General features: G+C 40.1%; 1 protein-coding gene across 1 annotated transcript in view; it reads right to left on the bottom strand.

The window, feature by feature from the left end:
- Positions 1 to 14,721, bottom strand: part of klhl29 (kelch like family member 29) — a 96,574-nt gene that overhangs the window by 64,359 nt on the left and 17,494 nt on the right. Inside the window, exons 2-3 of the mRNA XM_030772795.1 lie at positions 5,480 to 5,627; positions 1,214 to 1,738 (exon numbers count right to left, since the gene is read on the bottom strand). Of these exons, the coding sequence (XP_030628655.1) occupies positions 1,214 to 1,738; positions 5,480 to 5,627 (673 nt within the window). The remainder of the gene's footprint in view (positions 1 to 1,213; positions 1,739 to 5,479; positions 5,628 to 14,721) is intronic.

Raw genomic sequence — 14,721 nt, 5'->3', positions numbered from 1 at the left:
CAGAAATCTGATGAACAATAGTCCTGGATTTGTTGTCTTTGATCTCCCTCTTTGTTAATTAAAAGCAGTTGAATTGATATCATAGGACCAATGCTGAAGTTAGGTAAAGGCTACAATGTCCATGACCTCCTTGTAATGTTAGATGGTTCTATCTCCAAATTTCTTTTATACTGTCACTATTTTAAGGTATATTTTAAGGGATTTTTAGCAAATATACTTTTGCAGATGGGTCTTATTTGGTGTGTCCTCAACTGAATATACAGGTTAGGCACTCACACAATTACTATATATTGTAAGTTATATTCGTGGCAAAACAAACAAACAAGACAGTTGATAATAGTTGATCCTCATACCTACATTGCAGTAGTACTGTAAATGGTTAAACAGCAGGCAGAAAAGAGAGGCTATAATGATAAATGAAGGCTAAGTTCTGCTTAATAAGCAGGTACTCAAGAGAAAGTGCATGTATATGCATTACAGCTATGTGTACTGATAAAACTTAATGCTGTGTACATACACAAACATTTGAACCAACATTTTCAGGTCAACTACTAACTAAGATTGAGCTTTACATCTCTCTTGTGAGATTGGGAGAGGGAAAAATTTAATTTTCCTCTTAGCTGTGTCTAAATTGCTTAATTTCCAAAACTGCTGAGAATTCTCATGTAATTGTTTCTAACAAACCAGACACGACACTTACAAACAGGACTGATGTGGCAAGAAATTGCTCATATTTGATAGACTGCATAGAAAAAAGCTCAAATAAGTTTGGAAAGCCAATCTAAGCTGATATTAAAAGCTTGAGGAAATGTGAAAACAGCTCAGGGAATACAGAACATCTGTCTTAGGTCCAACAGTATGGAGTCCAAGGTTACCTTTTACAAAGCATGGTATTTATGCCTTTGAAACCATTTGAAAACTTCACAGCATATGGCTTTGAGGATCAAACTAAAAGCTACAAGGTAAACACACCTTTAAGCAATAGTCGTTTATGGCTGTACACTTAAATCCATAACCTTGGAACAGCATTACAGCATTGGCTGATACTCCCGAGGGGATATTTTAACAACCTGCCAAATGTGTTTGCGGTCTCTTCAATGGCTTAAATCAAATGTTCTTCTCTGGAAAAAGAGGTGTGAGAAAATCTAAGACATCGTTACCGCTCTAAAGCAGAAAACAATCCATTGAACTGCCGCGGCTTGAATTCTCTTACCTTTCGGATGCCCTGGATCTGTAAACTCATATTTGCCCATCCCTACGGTGCGAAGCATCTGAAGCCCGTTTGTATTCTCCTGATTGGCTACGGCAGGCGCCGGCTGCGGTGTCGTCTGCCCATTGGTCATGGGCAGGGTGGCTGAAGGCAAGGCGGGCGGTTGCATCAGTGGGTGAGTCATGTGCCCGTTGCCCATAATGGCCTGTGGGGTGGGATGGGCCACTTGGCCACTGGTGGTTAGAGGTGAGGGTGCGACAGGTGGCTGGGTGGTAGCATAAGGCGATTGGCTCTGTAGGTTGAGTAGCAGGCCACCGGGCGGTTGGGAGGAATGGGGTGGCAGCTGGAAATGCGCCGTCATTAGCGGATGGTGCGGAGGAACTGGAGTCTGGATGGCAGGGGTCACGCCTATGACAGGTGATTGGACAGACACTCCTTGACTGTATGCAGGAGGTTGGGGCAGACCGTAAGAGTGAGACAGCAGGCTTGACTGACTCACTGCCACCACAGGAGGTACCCATGGAGGCCCTGTGAGAGAGAGAGAGAGAGAGAGAGAGAGAGAGAGAGAGAGAGAGAGAGAGTACAAGTATGAGAATGTGTAAGTAAAAAACAAACAAACCATGAGTTCACACGGGTTCACATTGAATCTTAAAAATTAAAATCCAAAGGGATTGTAAATCTGTCCTAGCTAATTAACATTAATCTGAAAGCAGCAAATATTTCTCATGGCAAAGCTCTGTTTATACCTCTATCAAGTTTTACTATCATATATTCTAAAAATAAATACAAAGAAATATCTGACTATTTGTAAATGTAATATCGAAAAGGTAAGCAGTATGTGTGTTGGCAGGAGTACATCATGTCTGAGACAATGAAGTATGAATTCTGTCATTCATCTTATTATTAGGTTTGGGCATTGTTTGGGTTTTTCCGATGCCGGTGCCAAAATGATATTTTTAAAACGGTGCCGCTGCCTAAATACTTAAAAAAAAGCACAAAACAAAGGTCGGCGACATTAAAGACATTAAAGAAAGGCTTTTTTTTATTTCTAAGGCAAATTTGAATTTCAAATTGAACAATATGTTAACACCTTAAATATATAAATATAAATAAATACATAACACTTAACAAATTTGCATAACAAATTCATATAAATAGAACCTAACCTTTATATAGATAGTGTTAAAGGTTCATATAAATAGAACCTTCAACACTAAATAACAGTTACAGTAATAATAACAGCAAAATAAATTTTGTGTTGGAATTCTCCATATTCTACAAGCTTCAAACTTCAGAAATTCTTTTGCAGAAATATTATCATATTTGCTTTCTCCGGAGTGTTGCATGACCTGAATACTGCGCACTGATTCGCTGAACGAATTCAAGAAGTTCAAGTTCAAGAACAGCACTGGCCTTTGACATTTTCAGCTGTACATGAACTTGCAATGCCTTGATAATGGACAATAACGGCCTTTGTGACAAAAAGTATTTAGGGTTCAGAATGCTATGTGTTAAGAATAACTTACAACAGTCAGTTTTTTTAAATGATGGCATTTATCGGTTTTTGCAAATGAACCCTTCAAACATTTCAATCGACAGCTCAGGCATTTAAGTGAAACCAAAATGAGACACCGAAATCTGCGTTGCGATTCGGGGCTGGGACATACCGATCATATAGGGAGATACCATATTGGCACCGGGTTTCGGTACCTAACCCTACTTATTGTCCAAGCAAAACAGACCAGTAAGTCTCTGTGACCATGTGGGACCAGGGGTATGGTTCTCAGTGTGCTATGACTGAGGCAGGAGCTCAGAATATAACCTCATCAATACGGCACGTATAAGCCCAGCATCACGTATCATATAGGGATAGGGATTAGCACTGAGAACAAAAACATTTCAGATCATTGACATTGACTGAGCACTGAATCTTTTGGAGAAGGAGAGGATATTTAGGTTATTTTAGTGGCACTGAGAACTAAACTGAAAATTGTTGGTGGGAAGCTATTTGTTTTCCATGGTATCAAATATAATTTCCTTATTAATTATTCTATTTACTATTCCGTGAATAAATGACCAGCTCACAATGGTAATCACTTAGATTTTCCTTTCAAAGAGTGCTTTTAAAAGCAGATGGGGACCTTCTAGTCATGTAATATAAACTAAAACACCAAAATGTTTCCATTTAACTCAGAGCATATATAAAGAATACTACATACAGAAAAACAATGCGTATATATAAATATTATTAAAATATTAATTATCATTATTAATTAATCTATTAATCTATCCAGTCTACAAATTATTATTATTAATTAATCTAATTTGTAAGAAAGAAATACTTCATGATTCTTCAGCTGCTCTGAAGAGCTCCCTTTATTTCCAAAAATATATTTTGCATATTCATGTTCACATAGTGATCCAGTTAGCTCTGCATGCTACAGCATAACAGCAAGCTCTTGAAGATTGCCACGGGACTGTGGAGGAGGACAATCAGAGGTGTAGTATAGGACAGCCTATTCACAAACCAACAAGCTAGATTAATCTCATGAATATGCAGCTACATTGGACCTGTGCCCTCGGTTTCTGTAGGAGAGGTAAGAAAATAGCTGCTCATTGTAGATGGTCTATTATACAGTATATTATACCAGATAAATTAAAAAAAAAAAAAAACATTATTCAAGAAAGCAGCCTTCAGTGCAATCTTGCCCGTAAGGACAGAGAGCTGCTGATCAGCTACAATCTGAGCAGAATGTTCTTCTGTATAACTGCATAATCCCTAGGCTGAAGCAAGAGAAACAACAAAATTCCATCAAAACAGATAACTTCTTCTTACTCAGTCCAAAAACAAACAAACAAATAAACAAACAAACATAAAAAAACCCTCAGTATTTTCAGACTTCAGCTATATATATAATCATCACTAACACGGGCTATCTTAGTCAAGACTATTAAAATATTTCGGTAGATTTCTGTACTTTAATCAGCTTTTTCACAAAAATATATAATTAATTTCAAGGACTGACCTCATTAGCATTGTCCAACATGCATTCATATTGGTGGGCTATGGCTGTAAAGCTAATGAAAGGGTTTAGACGAGAACAGTAATTGTATTAACACTAAAACGGATCCCAGTCTTGATTGCTCTTTGCAGCCTATAATTAAAATGTGTGTGAATGAAATATAGGTTATTTCATAAGCGCCACTTCGTCCTTTTAAAGAATTCTATTTCTGTTTCTTTGAATTGTTCAATCAACCTTTAATTACTAGCAAGCACGGGCCTCTTTTTGATGAATTTAAATTATATTGCAAATAACATAAATTACCATCAACGTTGAAAAATATGCTGTTTCTTTATAAGATGGAAAAGTTTTCCATAACTACTTTATATTATCACTGTTGAAGAACTTTTAATTTAATTCCATGAAAGACTTCTGGAGTTCTTGGAGTTTATTCAAAGCGAACTGTGAAAGTTACGTTAGAGCTAATCATGGCATTATTTCAGCCAGCTATTGATATCTATAACTAACACTACGCCTCGGAATTGTGGTCTCCATGCAACAGAGAACTGCACAGAATGACTGACACTTTGCTCACAGACACACACAGGATGCTGGGGCCAAGGGGCTTGACATCTCTGGCACAATGCTAACAATGCCCTCCCTCTGAGAACCATTCAGAGAGCACTCACCCCACCCGACACGGGGGCCCTCTGCTACGACCCCCCGAGGAGTTTCAGACAGAAGTTGTAGCCTTGCTCCGAACACACACCTCAGTGCGCTTGTGCAGACAAAAGGATAACACTGTCCGTGTTTTTCCACTTCAAAAATAACTGTACTGTTGCTAAGGCCAATCTAGCTTGCTGTGCAGCTTCAGAACTATCAAGTAACTCATAATAGCATAACATATCCATTATCAATAACTGACTGTAATTAAATTCAAATTGACTGAACATGTTCCACATCTTGGGGGTGGGGGATATATGCCAATTTGTATATCAAAACCCAGTGGTGCTGACCTTCAGCAGATGAGTAATATAGATAACATTTTAAATAAAGAAATCAATCCTTCAGTGTTTCCTTTAGCTTAGCCATTTCATGGTCAGCATCAAAATAATCCAAATATTTAACTCACCACTATTAGTGTAAACAATATGAGTCTCTGTAAATTATTATTCATGCCGTGAATGCGACTCCAGGACTTGGCGAGAGAGATTGGGAGCTCATCACGGCCGGAATGGCTGAATTTACAGTGAAGTACTGAGCTTACCACTGGCGTCACTCTCTCTGTGCTGTTTGACCGGTGGCTCATCAGTCTCCCATGGAGTAGACTGGTTGATGGGCGTCTGGCCCCATCGAACCCCTGGGGCCAAGAGGAGGCCCGGAGTCTGGTTCTCACCAGGTGAGAGCCCGGCAGCCTGCGGGACAAAAAAGAGAGAGAGAGAGAGATGAATGGATGTAAATCAGCCCAAAATGCAGCACAACTGCTCCACAGTTTGACTAGAGACTGATAAATATACAATGCAGGCACTCATGTATTAAATATCCACGCTACAGAATCCAAGGTTTTAATGTCTATGCTGATGTATAACTCCTTCTCTGACATTGTTAAAGTTTAAAGGCATAACCATGGCAGACCTGAATCAGTAATGACCTAGAAGCCATGTTAAAGACACTGTTTATAATGTAGGCCAGTTTAGATAAGAGAACAAAAGAAATGACAAAGCCAGGTTAAATGCCTAAAGCTTATCAGAAATCAGGTGCACTGCATGTTCCATGTAAATCATAAACTCACTTTAAGAGATTTTTTTTTTATCACACACTGTGTAAAATATTTTTAAAACTCTCTGTTTAGCAGTTTAACCCCAATTAAAAAAGGAAAAAAAAAATGAAGGCGTCTGGCAAGGGGACTCTAAAACCTGGAACACACTTAGCTTGGTTAGCTGACAACCACAGCAGTTCACACAATTATCAAGTGCAAGAGACAGAGGACTGGGAACGGAAGGAAGCAAAACACAGGTGTGATAAAGAGAGTGAGAGAGTGTAGACAGCAAAATAAAAAAAAAACATGTAAAGATTAATCGAGAGAAGACAGTCTGGAGACTTTGTTTTGCTGACTTTTCTTATTTAAGTTTTATTGAGCTGAGGTTTTTTGGCGGTGGTCGCCTCTGGAAACGCCGCGACTGAAGCAGGTCTGTGAGCACTGTGGAGAACAGAAGAGAGAGGTAACCCCGACACACCTCCCAACACAGCTCCGCAGACTCAGATAATGGAAAACAGCAAGTCATTCACCCTGTGCTCTCCAACCCAGCCCCTCTCTGTCTATCATTATTCCCCCTGACCCATCCCTCTTTCCACTTCAGCACTTCCATCACGCATCTCTGCCACCTCTACCTACAGTCAGCAGCTCTGGGCTCTAACAATATCAACAAATTAAGTACATAATGCAATATTGTAAAGGAAAATACACACACATGCACAGACAAATCTGTGTGAGTGTGTTTATTGTGTGGGCTGGCACAAGGATCTATATGGGCTTGATCCAACTAAATATTGCTCCAGTTTACAAAGCTTGGCAAACTTTAAACCAACAGAAAAATAGACGATGTGGAAGAAACAAAACCCCTCTGGCATTTCATTTTTAAGTCTTTATGAGTCTGTATTGATTTTGACAATATTGATAGAGAATAACCTTGTTTAATGAACAGCACAGTCCGACCAATATGCTTAAGTCCCATTAAGCTTTGCTAGGCCATGTTTCCCTCTTTTCATTTTTCTCCTTTTCGCTTGTCTCTTGGATTTCTTGCCTGCTCTAATCCCCACGATAATGTAACATTTATTACTACCTTATCCACCTCAATAATATTCTTATGCATTTCTCTTGTGCAGCTGCCACTATGGATCAGAGCTGCTCTGAATTGTTCTGAACTGCTTTTTGATTATCACAATTATTTCTACATGAGTGCAGAAATGTTCCACTATTGCCCTTCACGATGATTTATGACAGGTAAAACATGCCTTATATTGGGTTTTAAACGTCTGTTGACATTGGTGGGAACATTAAAATGGATGGTAAAACGCAGGGGGATTTGGGTGTGGCCAAGCGTTTCCTATATTTTAATTCCTCTCTGATTTACCAGCCTCGCATTCCTGGCTAAGCATTATCACCATGTGACAGATGGCTCTTCTCTGACTAAACTGAAGTGTGTGTGTGTGTGTGTGTGTGTGCGTGCATGCGTGTGTGTGTGTGTGTGTGTAAACCAGAGTGTCGTTAAAGACTTCTTAAGCACTTTGGTAGTGTTATGTTTTCACTGGCACTGTCCTAGCTTCTGCCTGCTGCAAACACTAAGATACCAGGGAAAGAGTCTATGTTGTACCATAGGAGGAAGACAGTTGGAAGTTTTGGAGAGTAGGTGAGGACCACACACACATGCATACATACACACACACACACACACACACACACACATACACGCATGCGGTATGTTTCAAAATGACAAGCTTCTGTGAAGGTTCAATCTGCTTTATCACTGTTGCACTCTTTCTGTTGCCCCAGTGGACACACAAAACCACAACAGCTGAATACACAATGTACAGAGGCACAACTGATAGCCAAAACACAGAGAACACGTGAGCAAATGAAGGATACAAAGTAGGCCGAAATAGCTGCTACCACACCGGTACGGTTCCTTGTTAATAAAGCAGTTTATATCCCGTTCTGTTTAAGGTCATGTATAAAAATGCAGGGCAGGCAAAGGTACACGTTAATACTGTTATCATGGCTGAAGGATGAGATCTCAGTCACAAGGTGCTCAACCTTAGTGATTTTTCACAATGAAAAGTGGCTACGGTGATGCTGCTGTGGATATCTGTGGGAGAGACATCACTGGTCAGCTGGGGTCTAAAGCACAAAGCACATAAGCCTTAACTGTGAGGTCTGTCCATTTCGACTGTCTAAAGCTATTAAGGTGTCACAGTGCCCCATTCAGGCACAAAGTTACAATTTCTTGTATTTTGGCAGTTACCTGTTACGACTGTAAGAACTGCTTCAAAGTCATACTTTGTGCTCTCCTATGCATGAGCAGACCATAGAACTACAAGGAAATATGATTATTTTGTGATTGAACATTTAAAATCTATGAAACATATATGTGATATGATTTTCCCGATAAATTTCCTTTTCATTATATATACCAGACAGGACTGTGGATATCTTTCATTCAGACCTGACCCAGTTGTTCTGGAACCATCCACCATGGCACCGTATTTCAGATTGCTACAGCAAGACGACAAACTGAAATAAATGTCACCATGGTTACATGATTCCCTTTTTGCCTGTCGGTAGAGTGGTGCTTCGGTCGCTCTTTTTATGCGGAACACAGGCAGTATTCCGCTCTCTTCCGTATTTAACGGTTTCTTTCAGATGAGTGTTGATATAACCTTTATCTTTCATCTTAGTCCATTATCTGACTACAATGCACATGCTCCTAGAGCTGGATAATAGACATACATGCACAGTATGGAATGGAGTGCTGTTGTACAGCAGATCTGTGAACATTTTACTAAGAAAAATAAAGCAAAATAAGAATTTCACCGCGCCTCTGTGGCTAAGCTTGTTCATGTATTAGTTATAGAGGGTAATCACATTTTCTCTGATTTACAGAGTATTGGTGCTCACAGTCTAGAGACAGAACATATTAATGAATGCTTCTCTACTAGTTCCAGTCATTCCTAATATCAGTATAGGTTTCTAGGCTATTACACTACAAGGCCTGGTAAAAATGTCAAATAGATTCTGGTGAATGTTTTTTTTTTTTTTTTGAAACCTGTCAGCTATGCGACCAATAACACAAAGAAAAATAAATGAGTAATTTTCATTGTAGACAATTTTCCATTGTGTGCCGACTTTGTGACTACTTAAAAGAACAAAACAAAACCTGTATAAAAGAAACTATCATCATTCACAAAATAAAACACTGCACACAACTCCCAAACATGACACTGGCACAGTACATGTTTAAAAATGTTCTTAATTAGATGAATATAATTTTCTCTGAATCAGAAAGGTTAGGGGATCTTTCCAGGACAATAAGCTGGATTCATAGGTGAGATGCTCTGAGGCTTGGGTAAATCCTGCTGGGCTTTAACCTGTTCATCTCAGGTTACAGTACAGCGGAGAATGTTCAAAAACACGCCTAGTGATTGTCAGGATAAAGAAACGTGCTGAATTCACAATTTTATGAAAGAGCTCTTTCTCTCCATGTCTCTGTCTCTGTCTCCATCTCTCTGTCTTTCTCTGTCTCTCTGTCTCTGTCTCTCTCTCTCCTTCTCCTCTTAGACAAGAGGAATGCCGGTGGTCCGACGGAAATGCAGCCCTCTGAGTCCGTGACACACCAGTGACAGTCAACCATAACTCTGAATACACAAAGGTGCTCCCCACATCAAAGACAACAGACATGAGACACTGGGGCATTGTCTGTAGAGGTTTGAGAAGGCCAGGCACACAAACAGAGCCTTGATTGTTCAGTGGCTCTGCTTCACCTCAGACTGTAAATAAGCAATGCCAGCCATGTGTACAAGCATTTGTTTTATCAAGCATTTGGCTCTCTTTGGTGAATGAGGGGCATACCTTTTACTGGCAGTGTTTCCTGCTTAACAAACAGAGGCTGTGGCAACAATGGCATACTACAAATATACTCCACAGAGTCCGGGATTCTCTCTGTTTCTCTCTATCTGCACACTTCTCTCACTTCCCCACACGCTAAATCTCTTAAAGTACAGTCCGTGCATTTCTCCCCTTTCAGTCACGGCAGACATGGCTGGAGTGCTTTCAGGATGTGTGACAGTCATTTAAATGAGAGAGAGAGAGAGAGAGAGAGAGAGAGAGAGAATGGTCCCTGGAGAAGCTTCATTACCAGGAGCTGGAAAGTCAAAGCTCAGTATGCCTGAAATGATACCGCTACTGTTCTCATACCATTCACCTACTCAAAAACAAACTACTGCATAATGAAGCAGTGGTATGTTATAGATGCCGATTTAGAGTCTGGGAATCAGAGGTGGCGGAGAGTGTGTATGTCTGTCATATAATTATAGATAGTTTATTCTTCAAAATAGTTTTAATAAATACGCATACACAAATATATTAATTTGAAATTTCCATTTTAAAATTCTGAAATATGTTCAAGCACATCCCAAGTCTTGTTTTAACACTTTGTCATATCTTCAATTATTTATCAAGACTTCGCTATAAAGCCAGGGGAAAAAAAGGAGCAATGCAAAAGGTTTATTCTATGAAAGCCATGAACCTGCCGTCACCTTCAGTTATTCTGGCGGGAAGGTGAGCCAGCAGTCGTTGAGAACTGATGCTGCAATTACAAACCAGCATTTTCCACTGGGGGGACTGGCGCCTGGCTTAGCTTAGCTCTACACGTTAGTTCATCTGTTAGCGATATCGCGCGTTTTACATGAACGCCACGTCTGCGCCCCTGTTTCTTTACCTGATGGGTTTATCAATTAATAAACAGACGAATAACGACGTGGAGGTCAGCCACAAAACGAGACGCCTTGCTTCTCTCGTGGCGCACTGTGTGACGGCCATTATGGACCAATTTAAATGCATCCGGGAAACGCTCCAGCGTGACTCGCTCACAATCAGTTCCATCTCGTGGGATATCAGTGTACACAAATTTAATCATAATAACAATAACAATTTCAGTATCAACGGCCGTCACGTTGAATTCTGTGCCGTAAACAATATATTATAATTCCACACACAAACAAATCATACACAGGCGAACCAGCGAACGGAATCCAGGAGCGAAATAGATTTCTCTCTCCCTCTCTTTTTCTATCCTCAAACCAGATGGCATTTTTTTTTTCCTTTTGGAAAGTGATTTGGTGGATAAGCTTTTTGTGAGAGGAACAGCAAAGAAAAAGCCATTCATCACGCGACGTCGCATCGTTTCTTTGACATGTCATTTTCTTACAGCATTTTCAGACAGCTTCTCTGACTCGCAGACCATAACCAGTCTACCACTAGGACTCGATACCAACAGACACGCACTTTGGTCATTTCTTTTGTGTCCGTAATCTACACAGCTGTCTACCTTAGTAAAAGAGGCTACGGAACATTGCGCTGCCGATTAATTTTGAATGCAGAACATTTAACAATAACATTCTCGGTGTTCTCATCAAGACACGGATAAAAATCGTCTGTGGCGTTAACAGTACTGAATGCTCCAATCAAGGCACGGATCAGAATTTGCTGTGGTCCAGAACAGCGGAAAATCTATGCGGCAAAGAAAAGGTATTTCTAATATATGTTCTTTTGTACATAATCTGTAACCTTAAAACTGCTCTGGCCTTTTCCCTGGACTGTCACTCTTCATTTATGTAGAGTTGAGATGTGATATTTTCTATTGTACAAGCTATTAGAATGCATTACAACAAGGCATCCCGAGTCCATGGCTTTTAGAGATTTGAATATTCAGATTAGCACAACTCACCCTCTGAGAACTGCTCAAATCTTTGTGTATATACATCTTGCTAGGCTGAGCTCGTCGGGCATCACAGAGAATTGACCAATGGTACCTTCAACCAGATGACTCCCCTTTAAGGCAATATTTAACACTAGCCTCCTGCACATGGGATTAAACATGACAGGGTGTTGAGAAAAAAACAAACAAGAGGGAGCCAGACTGTGAATCTTGGGGCGTCAATGTTCAGAAACACACCATTTTCCCTGTGCGCCTGAGGCCAATGACTGGAAGCAAACAACCTTAAGACTAGCTGACAAAGCTAAACACTAATGCAGCTCTATAGAACAAAACCAGGGTCTCATCAATAAAGGCATGTCCATACAGGACGACACAGGCTAAGAGTGCTCACTGAAATCGTGAATACATGGATTTCCAATGCTGGACGTCCATTAGTTTGCATACTGAGGTACACTGTAGTCTGTTGGAAATTAATTAGACATGCGACTGGGCGTATAAGATGAACATGGCAACGTTTTGGTGCAAGAAGCCAATTTGGCAGCCCAGATTTTCCAGGAATATTTGATCTATTTTTAAAATGTTGGAGAGAAGCACACGGAGCTGTAAACCAGCTGGCTTTCTCTCAGGCTGTGAATTTGGTGTACGCTGGTCCCTTGGGTACTCCTGTGCAGAAAGGCTGATGGCAATAAAAAAAAGTGTCATTAGAACACGTCCTCTGGCATAGGGGCAGAGCAGTGGTTGGTTACAGTATATAAGTCTGTGTGTGTGTGTGTGTGTGTGTGTGTGTGTGTGTGTGTGTGTGTGTGTGCGCGCATGTGTGAGTGTGTGTGTGTGTCTGTGTGTGGAAACGTCCTGGTCCACCATCAAACCCACAGAAAAAGACACGCTGCTCGTTGGGCACAATGACATCCCAGATGGGCGGCATACGTTTAGAGACATAATGTTTGTTGCTTGTCAATAAAGATTAGAAAATTGGACACAGACGTGACTATGCAAATATTCCTGTTAATAGGAAATTGAAATAAATCAGTAAACAAGCAAACAAAGAGATTAAATATAATGAACATTTTAAAGTAATTCACCTTGGATCTCTCAAAAAGAAATCAAATTTCATCTCCCAAAATGGGAGTAAATTAATATCCAAATGAATATTCATCATTCATAGAGAAATACACACCCGGTCTCATTGTCATCAATATCAGTTAATGAATTTTAATCACATTGTTTATGTATTTGTAAATTGTCTGTTAATATTATGGATGTACTTCACGGATAATACCACTGTGAGACGTCTTACTTCCCGAGGCAGGAAAACAGCCGGTTGGGAGAGAGTTTGCGTCTGATCAATAACGGCCGATGCCACAAGAGTCCAGGCACCCAGAATAACCACAAATAATCACTGTCCACAGACTGATGATGTCATTTTCCCCAGGAAAAAACACCCTGTGAAAAGGTCTGTCCTTTTCTACACCCAATTACCGGTAGGGCAGAAAATAGCCTCATTCTGTCCTTGTCTCGGATTTTGTCAATACAGGCACATTGGCAGAAATCAGGTCATTAAAAACAAAAACATGAAAACAATGTCAGGCAATGGCTCTCTCCCCAAACCTCAGAACTGTCAATCAAAAAAAAATAAATACAACAACAAATAAACAACATGGAATGTCTTATTCATTAGACATCAGTTCATGGACAACAACCTATTTATAGTGTATGTTGCAGGAGGGAGTGGGTTTCGATTTGGTTTGAACTAACTGTCCTCCTGTGTACACTGAGCATGCAGCTAAAGGCATCCAGTCAACAGCTGAACTAGGACTCCAGCTCGCTGAAACAGGCTCTAGAGAGTTACAAACAAAACAAACTGATACTGTCTGTCATCGGGGGAACCCTTTACCCTCTCCATACCCATTTCCATTCCCTTCATACTCTTCATACTCTTCATCTCCTTTTCTGATGTTTCTCTATCTCATGCTATATTTTTTTCCACTGCCTTTTCCCTTCCTGCACTGGTACTTTGCTTCTCTCTCTCTCTCTCTCTCTCTCTCTCTCTCTGCATCCTCACATCCCTAGGCTGATCTAGCTCTTGCTGAGGTGGTCAATGTGTGGTATATGTAGCTCTAGAAAAGGTAAATTGACACAGAGCACATATCTGTGTGGGTTTCAGGCAAACCCAGTCAAGGATCATATCTGCTCTACTTCCAGAACAGTGGGATGCCAAAATATCTACCTCATTAACTTAAAGCATGACAGGAAAAAATAGTATCATTTCGCTCTTTTCAGTAGCCTGTGCATATTACTAACAAGCCATAGGTTTCCTCACTTTTTTTCAGATCCCATTGCACTAAGACTTCTGCATGACCTAAATTTGATATATTATACAAGACTAGGAGCAAATAGATTTACAATTAAATGATCATTAAATACTGAGGCAGCTCCAACTCAGCAGACGAACCGGTCTACACAGTGTTTGGGAAACTATCCAAAGTGACATTTCCAACTGACTGATACTATCCATGCACATAAAACAATTGGGGGGGGGGGGGGGGGGGGGGATTCTCTCTTATAATCGCACACTGACACAAATGCTAATCAGGCTGTGTGAATTCCAGGACAAGAGGTGGTTTAAGGAATCATTAAAATGATGGCAGGGATAACAGATAGCAGCACATCGTGTTTGCTGGCTTCCATTGATGTTTTCCATTTATCTGCATACTGGAGGAAATCAAAGATGTGTTTACACCCTCCATTCCAGCAATCAGCGGACTTCAGAAACTGTCTAAGCTGGAAGAAAAAAAAGACACGCTGGCAATAACGCAAGAAACTTTGGATTATTTTGGCAGCTACATTCATTTTATCTTTCTTCTTCAGTTTTATCAGCTAAAAATGCTTAATAAATTCTAAGTCAAGAAAAGAAAAGAAAAGAGAGGTTAAAATGAAGAAAAGTCATTTTTAACATTTACCAACTCATCTTAAACAACAGATCAGATGTGATGCTAATTAATAGACTTTCTGATAA

The sequence above is a fragment of the Chanos chanos genome, chromosome 4, assembly GCF_902362185.1.
Source record: "Chanos chanos chromosome 4, fChaCha1.1, whole genome shotgun sequence".
NCBI classification, from domain to species: domain Eukaryota; kingdom Metazoa; phylum Chordata; class Actinopteri; order Gonorynchiformes; family Chanidae; genus Chanos; species Chanos chanos.
The sequence above is the reverse complement of the archived record's forward strand: the minus strand, read 5'-3'. Positions and strand labels throughout refer to the sequence as shown.